General features: G+C 44.2%; 2 protein-coding genes across 3 annotated transcripts in view; one reads left to right on the top strand and one right to left on the bottom strand.

The window, feature by feature from the left end:
* Positions 1–14779, top strand: part of LOC104004300 (uncharacterized) — a 39284-nt gene extending 24505 nt beyond the window's left edge. Inside the window, exons 1-2 of one of the 2 annotated variants that reach the window (XR_010148924.1) lie at positions 13047–13487; positions 14503–14592. Coding sequence is in view for 1 of the 2 variants with exons in the window: in XM_063788517.1 (XP_063644587.1) it covers positions 14503–14677 (175 nt within the window). In the remaining variant the exon portion in view is untranslated. Of the gene's footprint in view, positions 1–13046; positions 13488–14502 lie in introns of those variants that run through there. The other variant, XM_063788517.1, reaches the window with a different exon arrangement.
* On the bottom strand, positions 1980–3569 carry LOC750206 (prothymosin alpha). The gene has a single exon (XM_003317935.5). It carries the CDS (start codon positions 2572–2574, stop codon positions 2242–2244), a length of 333 nt encoding a protein of 110 aa, XP_003317983.2. The 5' UTR covers positions 2575–3569; the 3' UTR covers positions 1980–2241.
* Positions 14780–15109: the final 330 nt, after the last annotated feature.

Genomic DNA, 15109 nt, shown 5'->3' with positions numbered 1-15109 from the left:
TTCCAGCTACTCCGGAGGCTGAGGCAGGAGAATCGCTTGAACCCGGGAAGTGGAGGTTGCAGTGAGCCAAGATCGTGCCACTGCACTCCAGCCTGGGCAACAGAGTGAGACTCCGTCTCAAAAAAATAAAAGGAAAAAAAAGAAGCCTTTTATCTCTGGCCTTTTTGTTTTTGAGATGGAAACTCACTCTGTCGCCCGGGCTGGAGGGCAGTGGCACGATCTCGGCTCACTGCAATGTCCGCCTCCCGAGTAGCTGGGATTACAGGCGCCCGCCACTACACCCAGCCAATTTTTTGTATTTTTAGTAGAGACGGGGTTTTGCCATGTTGGCCAGGCTGGTCTCGAACTCCCGACCTCATGATCTGCCCGCCTCAGCCTCCCAGAAAAAAAAAAGGCCTGAGATTACAGGTGTGAGCCACTGCGCCTGGCCTGTTTTTTAGTTAGTTTTTTTTTTTTTTTTTTTCCGAGATGGAGTTTCACTCTTGCCCAAGCTGCAGTGCGATGGCGGATCCTGGCTCACCACAACCTCCGACTCCCGGGTTCAAGCGATTCTCCTGCCTCAGCCTCTCCAGCAGCTGGGATTACAGGCATGAGCCACCACGCCCGGCTGATTTTTTGTATTTTTAGTAGTGATAGGGTTTCTCCATGTTGGTCAGGCTGGTCTTGAACTCCCAACCTCAGATGATCTGCCCGCCTCGGCCTCTCAAAGTGCTGGGATTACAGGCGTGAGCCGCCATGCCAGCCGGCCTTTTTAACCAAATCATATAAACCAACTACTTATAGTACAGCTAAGTACATACACAAAAAAGTTACTGCAATGGTGGGAATAAGATTGTTTTTCAGGGCTGGGCGTGGTGGGTCACACCTGTAATCCCAGCACTTTGGGAGGCTGAGGTGGGCGGATCACGAGGTCAGGAGATCGAGACCATCCTCGCTAACACGGTGAAACCCCGTCTCCACTAAAAATACAAAAAATTAGCCAAGTGTAGTGGCGGGCGCCTGTAGTCCCAGCTACTGAGGAGGCTGAGGCAGGATAATGGCTTGAACCCGGGAGGCAGAGCTTGCAGTGAGCCGAGATCGCGCCACTGCACTCCCGCCTGGGAGAAAGAGCGAGACTAACTCTCAAAAACAAAACAAAACAAAACAAAAAAAACTTGTAAGAAAAGCAAAGACGACAACAGAAAAACAATCTTTTTTTTTTTTGAGACAGAGTCTTGCTCTGTTGCCCAGGCCGGAGTGCAGTGGCGCGATCTCGGCTCACTGCAAGCTCCGCCTCCCGGGTTCACGCCATTCTCCTGCCTCAGCCTGCCGAGTAGCTGGGACTACAGGCGCCCGCCACCGCGCCCAGCTAATTTTTTGTATTTTTAGTATAGATGGGGTTTCACCGTGTTAGCCAGGATGGTCTCCATCTCCTGACCTCGTGATCCGCCCGCCTCGGCCTCCCAAAGTGCTGGGATTACAGGCGTGAGCCACCGCGCCTGGCCCTTTTTTTACAAGTTTTTTTTTTTTCTCCTTTGAAATTATAATGAACATGGTCACACCACAAGTAAAGTCAGAAGTAGGACGGAGAACGGTCCGAAGGCTGGTTTGGTCATCCGAGATCATTAAAGGTGGCTGACCCTAACAATATGTACAAAAATATAAAATGTAAATTAAAAATACAAGCAAATTTCTTTTTTTAAAGTACTTTTAAGAAAAAAAGCAGGCCGGGCGCGATGGCTCACGCCTGTAATCCCAGCACTTTGGGAGGCCGAGGTGGGTGGATCACGAGGTCAGGAGATCGAGACCATACTGGCTAACACTGTGAAACCCCATCTCTGCTAAAAATACAAAAAATCAGCCGGGTGTCGTGGCGGGCGCCTGTAGTCCCAGCTACTCGGGAGGCTGAGGCAGGAGAATGGCATGAACCCGGGAGGAGGAACTTGCAGTGAGCCGAGATCGCACCACTGCACTCCAGCCTGGGTGACAGAGCAAGACTCTGCCTCAAAAAAAAGAAAAAAGAAAAAAAGAAAAAAAGCAGGGCCTTGGAAGTTTTGGTTCTTTTTTCCTCCCCTGTTGCAAATTCTTACGGTTTAGGTTGGGTGGTGGAGAGTGTGTGTCATCTGTGGGTGGCACTGCCCATGGTGGGGGGGCGGGCCTCAATACTGGAAGGTGACTACGTTTAGATTCTGAGACAGGAAATGGAGGGTGAACGGGTCATGGCGGCCTTTTTTTTTAGTTTAACTTTTCCTTTTTTGCTGTCTAGTCATCCTTGTCGGTCTTCTGCTTCTTGGTATCGACATCATCATCCTCATCATCTTCAGCTGCCCGCTTGCCTGTAGCAGACTCAGCTTCCTCGTCTTCATCTCCATCCTCTTCCTCACCATCACCTTCTTTTTCCTCCTCCTCTTCCTCCCCACTTTCTTCCCCTTCTTCATCTACCTCATTGTCAGCCTCCTGCTCCCCATTTTCCTCATTAGCATTCCCGTTAGCAGGGGCGTCTCTTCCATTTTCCGCCGCTTTCACAACTTCCTTCTTCTCCTTTAAGTCCTTGGCAATGATTTCAGAGCTGGTGTCTACAGCTGCATCTGACATGGTGGGGCACGCCGGTGATCTGATGCAGGGGATTAAAAAGAAAACGAGAGTTCACGGACTCCGGCGATAAAGCTGCCAGAGTCTGCGGCGGAGGCAGCCGCGGCGAGCAAGGAGCTGGACAAGGAACAATGCAAAGATGGCTTTTCAGAGCAGCCAGTCGGGATCTTGAAACTATTAAGGCCTAAAATCATTAGCACTGTTTTCTCCCTCTAAGACATATGTGGCTTTTCACTTTATTTTCAACTGAATGCTTTCGCTGTTTTGGGTTTAGCAAGCTTTTGGTCTTAAAAATATCCAACAATGCAGTTAAGAGGCCAAATGACTTTATGCATGAAACATTGTTAAGATGAGGAATTTTCCCATAGAAAGGTGACCAGATTTGAGGAAATTATTTAGTCAGTATAAACATTTCTCTGGATGTAAACAGTACAGATTTTACTTTCAGGCTTTCCTAATAAAGTTTCTAACAGACCTGGAAAGGAGAAGGAAGAGTAACATCTGTTGCAAAACCCCAGTTATGTGTAGGACAAATAAGAATCTGGGAGAGAGGTGACTTGCCCAAGTGACACACCGATTTGGGATATATTAGGGAGAACCATTAATTCTTGTCCATAAGGCTTGATTTAGAATTGTTTTTTATTTTAATGGAAGTTCTGTAGAAAGAAAGGAATACTTGGAAAAATTGAGCCACTTGTAAATACTTGGAAGATGAGAAAAGAGAATGGTTTAAAATCTTCTTACCATATCCCTATTCTCCTCCTCTTCCTCCTCATCATCAGAATCACAATCAGTCAGTCAAGGTTGGCACTTTATTAGTGTGAACAAGGTCAGTATGAAAACACAAAGTATAGGGAAGTTGTGACACCCAATGTGTACAATTTCTAAGTCACACCTCTCTGTTTCACATTTATTTATTTATTTCTCAGTTTCACTTTAATATGGTTATAGGACCACCAGGTTCGATTGCCTGTTGCATGGTAACAAACCAATGCACCAGAACAGTGGAGATTGCAGCAGAGAAAGAGTTGAATAACTGTAGGGCAGCCGAACGAGAAGACAAGACAAGAGGAAACTTCAAATCTGCCTCCCTGAGAGGTTTGGGGATGGGGATTTTAAGGGGTCTGGACAGGTGATGGGCTAAAGTATGGGGATTGCTGACTGGTTGAGAAGTGGGGAGTGAAGTCATGGGACCAGGAGATGCTGAGTCGTTTTCTTGGTAGGGGTTTTCAGACGGTTGGCATCAGCCATTCTGCTGGAATTCAGGATCTGAAAAACACCTTAAGCAATTCTTGGGTAAAAAGGTCCAGTGTCAGATTCTATCTATGGGAGCAATGGGGGAGCAGGTGGTCACTGTGCTGCATGACCCTCGATTAGTTAGCAGCTGCAGGGAAATGAGTCAGAGCACACCAGTGCATGCTGGTTGATGCCTGACTACAATACAAGCCTAAAGCCTGGCTTGTAATTCTCATTAAACCTATGAGGGTGGGTTTTCCCTTGGGCTTTTGCCCCATTCTAAGCAACACTTCTATGGATATTTTTGACTACATGTTTTTTGTAGTGCACACTGGAAAATATTCTGTGTGCTCAAATTAATTTTTTTCCAAGACTGTTTCTCATTTTAATATCCCAGAGCTTCTCTTGCATTTTAGGCTGCAATGGGTGAAGAAAGTTATATCTTCATTCCTTTGTCAAAAATTTATTGAGTGCCTGGGCACTCAAGTGCTGTAATCCCAGCACTTTGGGAGGCCGAAGCAGGAGGATAGCTTGAACCCAGGAGTTCAAGACCAGCCTGGACAGGAAGATCACTTGAGCCCAGGAACTGGAGGCTGCAGCGAGCCATGATTGCACCACTGCACTCCAGCATGGGCAACGCAGCAATACCCTGTCTCAAAAACAAAAAAAAACATTTATTGAGTGCTTACTCAATGGTAGTTAGGCACTGGCCTGGGCATTGGAAAACAGAGAAATATAACATGTCCCCATCTTTCTCAGCATAAAGCTTATCAGACTGTGTCCATTGTGTTTATTTAAGAATATATTTCCAATACTAGTATTTCTGTTTATAGCTATCCGTCTTACCTCACCCCCTTCCCCCAGATAAAAAATAAGCAATGTTCAATTTTAAGACACTATCAAGGCCGGGCACGGTGGCTCACACCTGTAATCCCAGCACTTTGGGAGGCCAAGGTGGGCAGATCACCTGAGGTCAAGAGTTCGAGACCAGCCTGGCCAACATGGTGAAACCCCATCTCTACTAAAAATACAAAAATTAGCCGGGTGTGGTGGCAGGCTCCTGTAATCCCAGCTAGTCGGGAGGCTGAGACAGGAGAATTGCTTGAACCCAGGAGATGGAGGTTGCAGGGAGCTGAGATTATGCCATTGCACTCTAGCCTGGGCGACCAAGAGTGAAACTCTGTCTCACACACACACACACACACACACAAAGACACTATCAAGTTACAGAAATCAAGGCACTGTGGTATTGGAGAAGACTTAGACATATAGATCAATGGAACAGAATGGGACCCACACATAGATCCTCACAAATATGGCCAATTGATTGTTTTAAATTGCGGTAAAATACATGTAACATAAATTTACCATCGTAACCATTTTTAAGCATACAGTTCAGTATGGTTTAATATATTCATATTGTTGTGCAACTGATTTCCAGAACTTTTTCGTCTTGCAAAACAAACTCTATTTCCATTAAACAACAACTGCCCCTTTCTCCTTTCCCCAGCTCCTGGCAACCCGCATTCTACTTTCTCTTTCTATAAGCTTGACTATGTTAGGTACCTCATATAAGTAATCATATAGTATTTGTGACTGGCTTATTTCACTTAATGTAATGTCCTCAAGGTTCATCCATTTGTCAGAAATTCTTTCCTTTTTAACACTGAATAATATTCTCTCGTTTGTGTATACAACATCTTGTTTATCCATTCATTCATGCATGGACACTTGGGTTCCTTCTACCTTTTGGCTATTGTGAATAATGCTGCTATGAACATGAGTATACAAATATCTGTTCGATTCCCTGCTTTCAATTCTTTTGGGTATTGTTGTACTGTGAAATATATATTTGGTCTTTGTTCCAATTTCCTGGCATACAACTCCTAAGATCCTTGGAATCTCCAAAGTGATGTCTTTTTGTGTGCTAATGAGTTGCCAGATGGCTGGCAGCTCCTAGGTAGCTTCAGGATGGGGGCTGGTCACCAGAAATGATTAGAAGGTTGGGACTTTTGGCCCTAGCCCCATCCTTTAGAGAGGAAAAAGGGGCTCAAGGTTAAGTTGATCACCAGCGGTCAATGGTTTAATCAATTATGCCTACCTAACAAAGCTTCTATAAAAACTGCAAATGACAGGGTGTGGGAAGTTTCTGAATAGTTGAACTCATGAAAGTTCCTGGAGGGTGGCATGCCTGGGAGGGTATAAAAGCTCCATGTCTATTTTCATCTCTTACCCTAGGCATCTTTTCATCAATACCCTTTGTAATATTCTTTATAATAAACTGGTAAATGTAAGTTAAAAGTTAAGTGTCTTCCTGAGTTCTGTGAGCCACTCTAGCAAATTAATCGGACCAGAGGTGGGGATCCCCCATTTATAGCCAGTCAGTAAGAAGTGCAGGTAAAGCAACCTGGGGCTTGCAATTGGCATAGGAAGTGGGGGGCAGTCTTGTGGACTGAGCACTCAACCTGTGGGATCTGATGCTCTCTCCAGGTAGATAGTGTCAGAATTGAATTGAATTAGAGGACACCCAGTTGGTGTCCATGCTGCAGAGCTGGTTACTTACTTGGTGTGTGGGGAGAACCCCATACACATCTGGTGTCTGAAGTACTCTGTGTTGGTGAGTATAGCAGGATAAATCAAGTTTGGTTATTATTAGTAGTATATGTTATTTAGCATACATTATTATTAATATACACCCAGAAGTAGAATTGCTGGATCATAGTGTAATTCTCTCTTTAATTTTTTGAGGCGCCACCATACTGTTTACCTTAGTGGCTACACCATCTTACATTCTCATGACAACAGTGCTCAAGAGTTTCAGTTTCTCCATATTCTCAGCAGTGTTACCAAAAAGGGGTCCTGACCCAGAGCCCAAGAGAGGGTTCTTGGACCTCTCCCAAGAAAGAATTCACACAAGTCCATAGAGTAAAGTGAAAGCAAGTTTATTAAGAAAGTAAAGGAATAGGCCGGGCACGGTGGCTCATGCCTGTTATCCCAGCACTTTGGGAGGCCGAGGCGGGTGGATCATGAGGTCAGGAGTTCGAGACCAGCCTGGCCAACACGGTGAAACCCTGTCTCTCATAAAAATACAAAAATTAGCTGGGCATAGTGGCGCATGTCTGTAGTCCCAGCTGCTTGGGAGGCTGAAGCAGGAGAATTGCTTGAACCCAGGAGGCAGAGGTTGCAGTGAGCCAAGATCGCGCCACTGTACTCCAGCACTCCAGCCTAGGTGACAGAGCAAGACTCAGTCTCAAAAAAGAAAAACAAAAGTAAGGGAATAAAGAGCGGCTACTCCATAGGCAGAGCAGCGGCATGGGCTGCTTGACTGGAGTATACTTATAGTTATTTCTTGATGATATGCTAAACAAGGGGTGGATTATTCATGAGTTTTCTGGAAAAGGCGTGGGCAGTTCCCAGAAATGAGAGTTCCTCCCCTTTTTAGACCATATAGAGTAACTTCCTGACATTGCCATGGCATTTGTAAATGGTCATGGTGCTGGTGGGAGTGTCTCTTAGCATGCTAATGCATTATAATTAGTGTAAAATGAGCAGTGAGGACCACCAGAGGTCACTGTCATCACCATCTTGGTTTTGGTGGGTTTTGGCCGGCTTCTTTACTGCAACTTGTTTTATCAGCAAGGTCTTTGTGACTTGTATCTTGTGCTGACCTTGTATCTCATCCTGTGACTCAGAATGCCTAACCTCCTGGGAATGCAGCCCAGCAGGTCTCAGCCTTATTTTACCCAGCTCCTATTCAAGACGGAGTTGCTCTGGCTCAAATGCCTCTGACACCAAACACTCATTATTTTCTGTTTTTTGTTTTGTTTTACAGTAGTCATTCTGATGGGTATGAGGTGATGGCCAATTGATTTTTGACAGAGGTGCAAAAGTAATTCAAAGGAGAAAGGACAGTCTTTCCAAAACCAGTGTTGGGATAATTAGTCATCCTGCAAAAAAATGAACCTTGACCTAAATTTCACCTTATACACAGACTAACTAAAAATTGATTTTACACGTAAATGTAAAAATTCAAAGCATAATATTTAAAAAAGAAAACAGAAGAAAATTTTCATGAACTGAAGTTAGACAAAAAGTTCTTAGATATGATGTCAAAAGCCTGATCCACTAAAAAACATGACAAATTGGATTCACAAAATTTAAAACCCATGCTCTGAAAAATACACTGTGAAGAGAATAAAAATACACACCACAGACTTGGAGAAAATGTTGAGAAATCACTTATCTGACAAAGACTAGTATTCAGAGCATATAAAGACCTCTCAAAACTCAACAGAAGGAAAATAGAGTTTGAGTAAAAAATGGGTAAAAGACTTCAGCAGATACTTCATCAAAGAAGTTATATCGATGGAAAATAAGCACAAGAAAATATTTTCAACATCATTAGCTATCAGGAAGTGCAAATTAAAACCATAGTGAGGCTGGGGACAGTGGCTCATGCCTGTAATGCCAGCATTTTGGGAAGCTGAGGCAGGAGGATTGCTTGAGCTCAGGAGTTCCAGACCAGCCTGGCCAACATAGTGAGACCCTGTCTCTACTAAAAATCAAAAATAGCTGGGCATGTCTCTACTAAAAATAAAAAATAGGTGGCATACCGCTGTAGTCCCAGCTACTTGGGAGGCTGAAGTGAGAGGATTACTTGAGCCCTGGAGATTGAAGTTGTAGTGAGCTATGATAGCACCACTGCACCCCTGCCTGGGTGACAGAGTGAGACCTTGCCTCCCAAAAAACAAACCAAAAAAACCATAGTGAGACACCACATCATCAGCTAAAATAGAAAAACTGACCTGACCAAGTGATGTGGAGAATGTGGAGTAACTAGAACTTGCACACATTTCTGGTGGGAATGGAGAATGATGCAGTCACTCTGGAAGAACACTTGGCAGCCTTTTATAAAGTTAAACATATACTTACTATATGACCCACCAGTCCCACTCCTAGGTATTTACCTTAGCAAATGAAAAGTTATGGCCAGGTGCGGAGGCTCATGCCTGTAATCCCAGCACTTTGGGAGACCGAGGCAGGTGGATCACAAGGTCAGGAGATCGAGACCATCCTGGCGAACACGGTGAAACCCCCTCTCTACTAAAAATACAAAAAATTAGCCGGGTGTGGTGGCGGGTGCCTGTAGTCCCAGCTACTCGGGAGGCTGAGGCAGGAGAATGGTATGAACCCACGAGGCGGAGCTTGCAGTGAGCCGAGATTGCGCCACTGCACTCCAGCCTGGGCGACAGAGCTAGACTCTGTCTCAAAAAAAAAAAACAAAAACATAAATTTAAAAAAAAGAAAAGTTATGGTCACATGAAAACTTGTATAGCGGTGTTTCATAAAGCTTTGTTTGTAATACCCCCAAACTGGAAACACTGAAAACTTCTCTCCCACTGGTAAATGAGTAAGTAATCTTTGGTACATCCATACAGTGAATGGAAGACTACCCGGCAAAAAAAGGGACCCAGCAACTTGATTGATCTCAAAGGTAACATTCTGAGTGAAAGAAGCCCGTCTCAAAGGTTTACATATTGTATTATTTCATTTATGACAACCTCAAAAAGATGCAACTATAAATGTTGGGGAACAAATCGGTGGTTGCCAGGAGTTAGTGGGAGAATGTGGCCTTAAGGGAGCAGCACGAGGGAGTTTCTTAGGGTGATAGAGCTCTTTTGTATCTGCATTGAAGCAGTGGCTATATGAATCTGTGTTTTTTAAAACTTCAGGAACTGGCCAGTCATGGTGGCTTATGCCTGTAATCCCAGGACTTTGGGAGGCCGAGGCTGGAGGATCACTTGAGCCAAGGAGTTTAAGACCAGCGTGGGCAACATGGCAAAACCCCATCTCTACAAAAAATAGAAAAATTAGCCCGGTGTGATGGTGCATGCTTGTAATCGCAGCTACTTCGGAGCCTGAGGTGGGAGGATCGCTGGAGCCCAGGAGGTGGAGGCTGCAGTGAGCTGTGATCATGCCAGTGTACTTCAGCCTGGGTGACAGTGAGACCCTGTTTCAAAATAATAATAATAATAATAATAATAATAAACTGATAGAACTGTACACAAGAAAAGTCAATTTTACTGTAGGCTAACTTAAAAATAAAATTAAAATATATAAAATAATGTTTACATGAATACAATAAAAATTTAACATAAATAACATAGTTATGCAAAAAATAACTTCACAAAAGAATTTCCAAAAGAAAAAAGTTATAGTGAGAAGAATGACATTGTTTTACAATTTTGCAAAGAATTTTTTCTGCCTTAACAGAAGACACTGGATTCAATTGTATATATGTAATTCTATGTATCTTACAGGCTCAGCAAAGCTCTACTGTACACTCATGAGACAATGAAAGTAAATTAGACAAGTCATTCCCAGTATCTTTTTTTTTTTTTTTTTTTTGAGATGGAGATTCACTCTTGCCCAGGCTGGAGCGCACTCACGTGATCTCAGCTCACTGCAACTTCCACCTCCCAGGTTCAAGCAATTCTCCTGCCTCAGCCTCCCAAATAGCTGGGATTATAGGTGTTTGCCACCACAGCTGGCTAATTTTTGTATTTTTAGTAGAGACAGGGTTTCACCAAGTTGGTCAGGGATCCTGACCTCCGGTGATCCGCCTGTCTCGGCCTCCCAAAGTGCTGGGATTACAGGTGTGAGCCACTGCGCTCGGCCCCAGTATTGTTTTGAGAATACTTTTGACCTCATAGACCGTTCTCCTAAAAAAAGATGTGGGGATTCTCCAGGGTTCCCTATGCCACACTTTGAGAACCACTGGCCTATGTTATAACTTTGCACTAAAGGAAGTACTTTTCTTCTTATGATTGGTTTTAGGGAAAATATTACTTTATCCTTCATAGAAAAAATCATTTAACATATTTATTGATTGAATTATGATATATAGTCATAATTTTAAAAGTCAAATTCAGATGTTTCTTTTTTTTTTTTTTTTTTTTTTGAGACCGAGTTTGCCCAGGCTGGGGTGCAATGGTGCGATCTTGGTCACTGCAACCTCCACCTCCCGGGTTCAAGCCATTCTCCTGCCTCAGCCTCCCAAGTAGCTGGGATTACAGGTGTGTGCCACCATGCCCCACGCCCGGCTAATTTTTGTATTTTTAGTAGAGACGATGTTTCACCACGTTGGCTAGGCTAGATATACAGATGATTCTTATACTTAAATGGTCACTTTGTTTATGATTTCCAGCAATAACCAGCCCTAGGAACCTTAAAAAACCTTCCTTAAAGTTTTTTTTTCAGGCTGGGCGCAGCGGCTCACGTCTGTAATCCCAGCGCTTTGGGAGGCCAAGGTGGGAGGATCTCCTTAGGTCAGGAGTTTGAGACCAGCCTGGCCAACATAATGAAACCTCGTCTCTACTAAAAATACAAAAATTAGCCAGGCGTGGTGGTGCACATCTGTAGTCCCAGTTACTCGGGAGGCTGAGGCAGGAGAATTGCTTGAATCTGGGAGGCAGAGGCTGTAGTGAGCCAAGATTGCACCACTGCACTCCAGCTTGGGCAACAGAGAGAGTCTCTGTCTCAAAAAAAAAAAAAAAAAAAGTTTTTTTTCAATTATAGGAGAGTAGATGTTTTCACCATATGAGAGTAATGACTTACAAATTATTTACTGTCAAAACTTTAACATAGCCATTTCTTTTTTTTTTCCACCCTGAGACGGAGTCTTGCTCTATTGCCCAGGCTGGAGTGCTGTGGCCTGATCTTGGCTCACTGCAACCTCTGCCTCCCTGGTTCAAGCAGTTCTCCTGCCTCAGCCTCCTGAGTAGCTGGGATTACAGGCACACACCACCATGCCCAGCTAATTTTTGTATTTTTAGTAAAGACGGGGTTTCACCAGGTTGGCCAGGCTGGTCTTGAACTCCTGATCTCATGACCCCTGACCTCATGATCTGCCTGCCTCAGCCTCCCAAAGTGCTGGGATTACAGGCATGAGCCACCACACCTGGCTGCCATTTCTTTTTTAAAGTGAATAATGGGATTTCTTGTAAGGAGTGGCCTATCATGGGTGAAAAGATGCTTGTATACCCCATTTCAGGTTATACTGCAGTGTTTGTTTTGTTTTGTTTTGTTTGAGACAGAGTTTTGCTCTTGTTGCCCAGACTGGAGTGCAATGGTGCGATCTCGGCTCACTGCAATGTCTGCCTCCCAGGTTCAAGTGATTCTCCTGTCTCAGCCTCCCGAGTAGCTGAGATGACGGGCATGCACCACCATGCCTGGCTAATTTTTTGTATTTTTAGTAGAGATGGGGTTTCTCCATGTTGATCAGGCTGGTCTCGAACTCCTGACCTCAGGTGATCCCCCCGCCTCGGCCTTCCAAGGTGCTGGGATTGCAGGCGTGAGCCATTGGACCCGGCTCATACTGCACTATTATGTGAGCAGTACTATTCTTCTTGGAAGCCATTTGCTGTCTATAAGTCAGAAAGTTTTACTTCCTAAGAAACTTCATGAAATCTATAAGCAGCTTCTTTGAAGATGGCCTTTTGTAATCTGCATATGACCCCCGATTCTGAAACTGACTAGGACTGATTGCAGCATCAGGAAGGAGGAATTTCCTGCCTCTGTGAGGGTTGGGCAATGCAGAGGTTGGGGCAGGTGCCACCACCCTGGGGCTTAGACTCAGTTAGTTTGCCTGGGACCCAGCTCTGTGAGCTTAACCAATATCTCAGAGTAAAGGCTATTAAATAGGACAATCTGATCTGGTCTAAACTAATTTTGGCCTGGTACAATGGCTCACGCCTGTAATCCCAGCACTTTGGGAGGTCAAGGTCAGAGGATTGCTTAAGCCCAGGAGTTTGAGACCAGCCTGGGCAACGTGGCAAAACCTCATCTCTACTAAAAATAAAAAATTAGCGGGATGTGGTGGCACACACCTATAGTCCCAGCTACTCAGGAGGCTAAGGTAGGAGGATCACGTCAGCCCGGGAGGTTGAGGCTACAGTGAACCAAGATGGTGCCACTGCACCCCAGCCTGGGAGACAGAGGAAGACCCTGTCTCAAACAAACAAACAACACAAGAAAATCCCATTATATTTGGAGTTGGCTGTGTTTCCCTCAGTAGGCAGGTTCATTATTGAGAGTTGGAGGCTTACCATCTAGCTAACATTTGTGGATGGTTAGACTGCTTTTCCCTGCCAGTCTCTTGGAAGCAGTCAAGGCAACCAGGCCTTTAGTGGAAAAAAGGAGGAGACAGGAATACCAGAGGCAGTCCCTTGACCTTGGATTTCTCAGCCTCCATAACTGGAAGAAATGCATTCATTTTATTTATAAATTACCTGGTTTCAGGTATTCTGATATAAGTAACAGAAAATGAACCAATATAGTACCTATGGTCCAAGATCTTTAAAGGGAGCTCCTAGGTCCAATATCTGGAAGAAATGTTACAACTAAACAACAAAAAGATTAAAATATGGGTAAAGGACTTAGACATTTCTCTAAAGATATACAAATAGTCAACAAGCACATGAAAAGATATTTAGCATCCTTACTTATTAGGGAAATGCAAATCAAGACCACAGTGAGGTACCACATCATACCTACAAGGATAACTATAATTTTTTTTTTAGTCTCACTCTGTCGCCTAGGCTTGAGTGCAGTGGCGTGATCTCAGCTCACTTTAAAAAGAAGGAAATTTTGGCACATGGATGAACCTTGAAAACATTATAGTAAGTTAAATAACTCAGTCATAAAAGGAAAAATACCATATGATTCGACTTATAGGAGGTACCTAGAATACTCACAACCGGGCAGACAGAAAGTAGAATGGTGGTTATCAGGGATTTGGGGGACAGGGAGTGGAAAGTCTATAATGGACTTGGAGTTTCAGTTTGGGAAGGTGAAAAAGTTCTGGAGATGGACAGTGGTGACGGTTGTCCCAAAATGAGAATGTACTTAAATATTACAGAACCGTGTACACTTGGAAATGATTAAAATGGGCCAGGCGCGGTGGCTCACGCCTGTAATCACAGCACTTTGGGAGGCCCAGGTGGGTGGCACGCTTTGGGAGGCCCAGGTGGGTGGATCACGTGAGGTCAGAAGTTCGAGACCAGCCTGGCCAACATGGTAAAACCCCATCTCTACTAAAAATACAAAAATTAGCCGGGCATGGTGGTGCATGCCTGTAATCCCAGCTACTCGGGAGGCTGAGGCGTGAGAATCGCTTGAGCCCGGGAGGCAGAGGTTGCAGTGAGCCAAGATTGTGCCCCTGAACTGCAGCCTGGGCAATAGAGGGAGACTGTGTCTCAAAGAAAAGAAAAAAGGAAATGGTTAAAATGATAAATTTTTGTTATGTATATTTTGCCACAATTTTTAAAAAGAAATGAGGTATTGATACTTCATTGACAATGTAGATGAATCCAGAAAACATTATGACAAGTGAAAGAAGGCAGAAATTGAAGGTCATATGTTGTGGTATGGTTCCAATTATATGGAACGTCCAAGATAGGTAAATTCATAGAAACACAAAGCAGATTGGTGGGTACTGGGGGCTGGGGGAGGAGGGAACAGCGAGTGACTGCTTGATGGGTACGGGGTTTGGTCTCCTTTGATGTGAAGAAAATATTTTAGAACTACAGGTGATGTTTGTCACAACCTTGTGAAGATACTAAATGCCTCTGAAATGTGTGTTTTAAATTGGCTAATTTTATATTATGTGAATTTCACCTCAATTTTTTGCAACAGAGACTCCTTCAGGGTGAGCAAAGGCCTGGAAACCTGTATGCAGTTAAAGAAAAGGAAAGAAAGAGATAATCAGTGCATGCAGTTGTCAGCTGGCTGGGACCTGAGGAGAGTCACTTGTGGAGGCAACTGGTCTTTATCCCTATTGTCCGGTACAAGGCAGGCATTAATCCTGTGATCCTTATCTGAAGCTCAGGTTTGATTTTATTCTTTTCTTAAGTACCTAGTGTTATCCCCAAGCTTGTAATGATAGTTTAATTGTTACAGCCAATATCTCACCTTCAGAAGTAAGATGCTTAGGAAACCAAGACAAGGAACTGTGTGTTGCAAACAGCATCACCCTGGAGAAGAGGTGGCAGGAGGTGACCTACAGAAAATGGAGCAATAGCCTAGAGCAAGAAACACAGAATAAAAGAGAAATGAGGGGTTAGGCAACCTCCTGGAGCACCAACGGGACAAGCACATATTCAGGGGCCTCCTAACAGACTCGACTTCCAGCATCCTCAGATGGGGCTAGACACGTTACATAGACATTCAAGAGTAGAGAACTCAGGGACTTCTGATTTATATCAAGAAATGCATACACAGCAGACGTGTGCCTGTGGAGTGG

Source organism: Pan troglodytes, chromosome 11 (genome assembly GCF_028858775.2).
Source record: "Pan troglodytes isolate AG18354 chromosome 11, NHGRI_mPanTro3-v2.0_pri, whole genome shotgun sequence".
NCBI classification, from domain to species: domain Eukaryota; kingdom Metazoa; phylum Chordata; class Mammalia; order Primates; family Hominidae; genus Pan; species Pan troglodytes.
The sequence above is the reverse complement of the archived record's forward strand: the minus strand, read 5'-3'. Positions and strand labels throughout refer to the sequence as shown.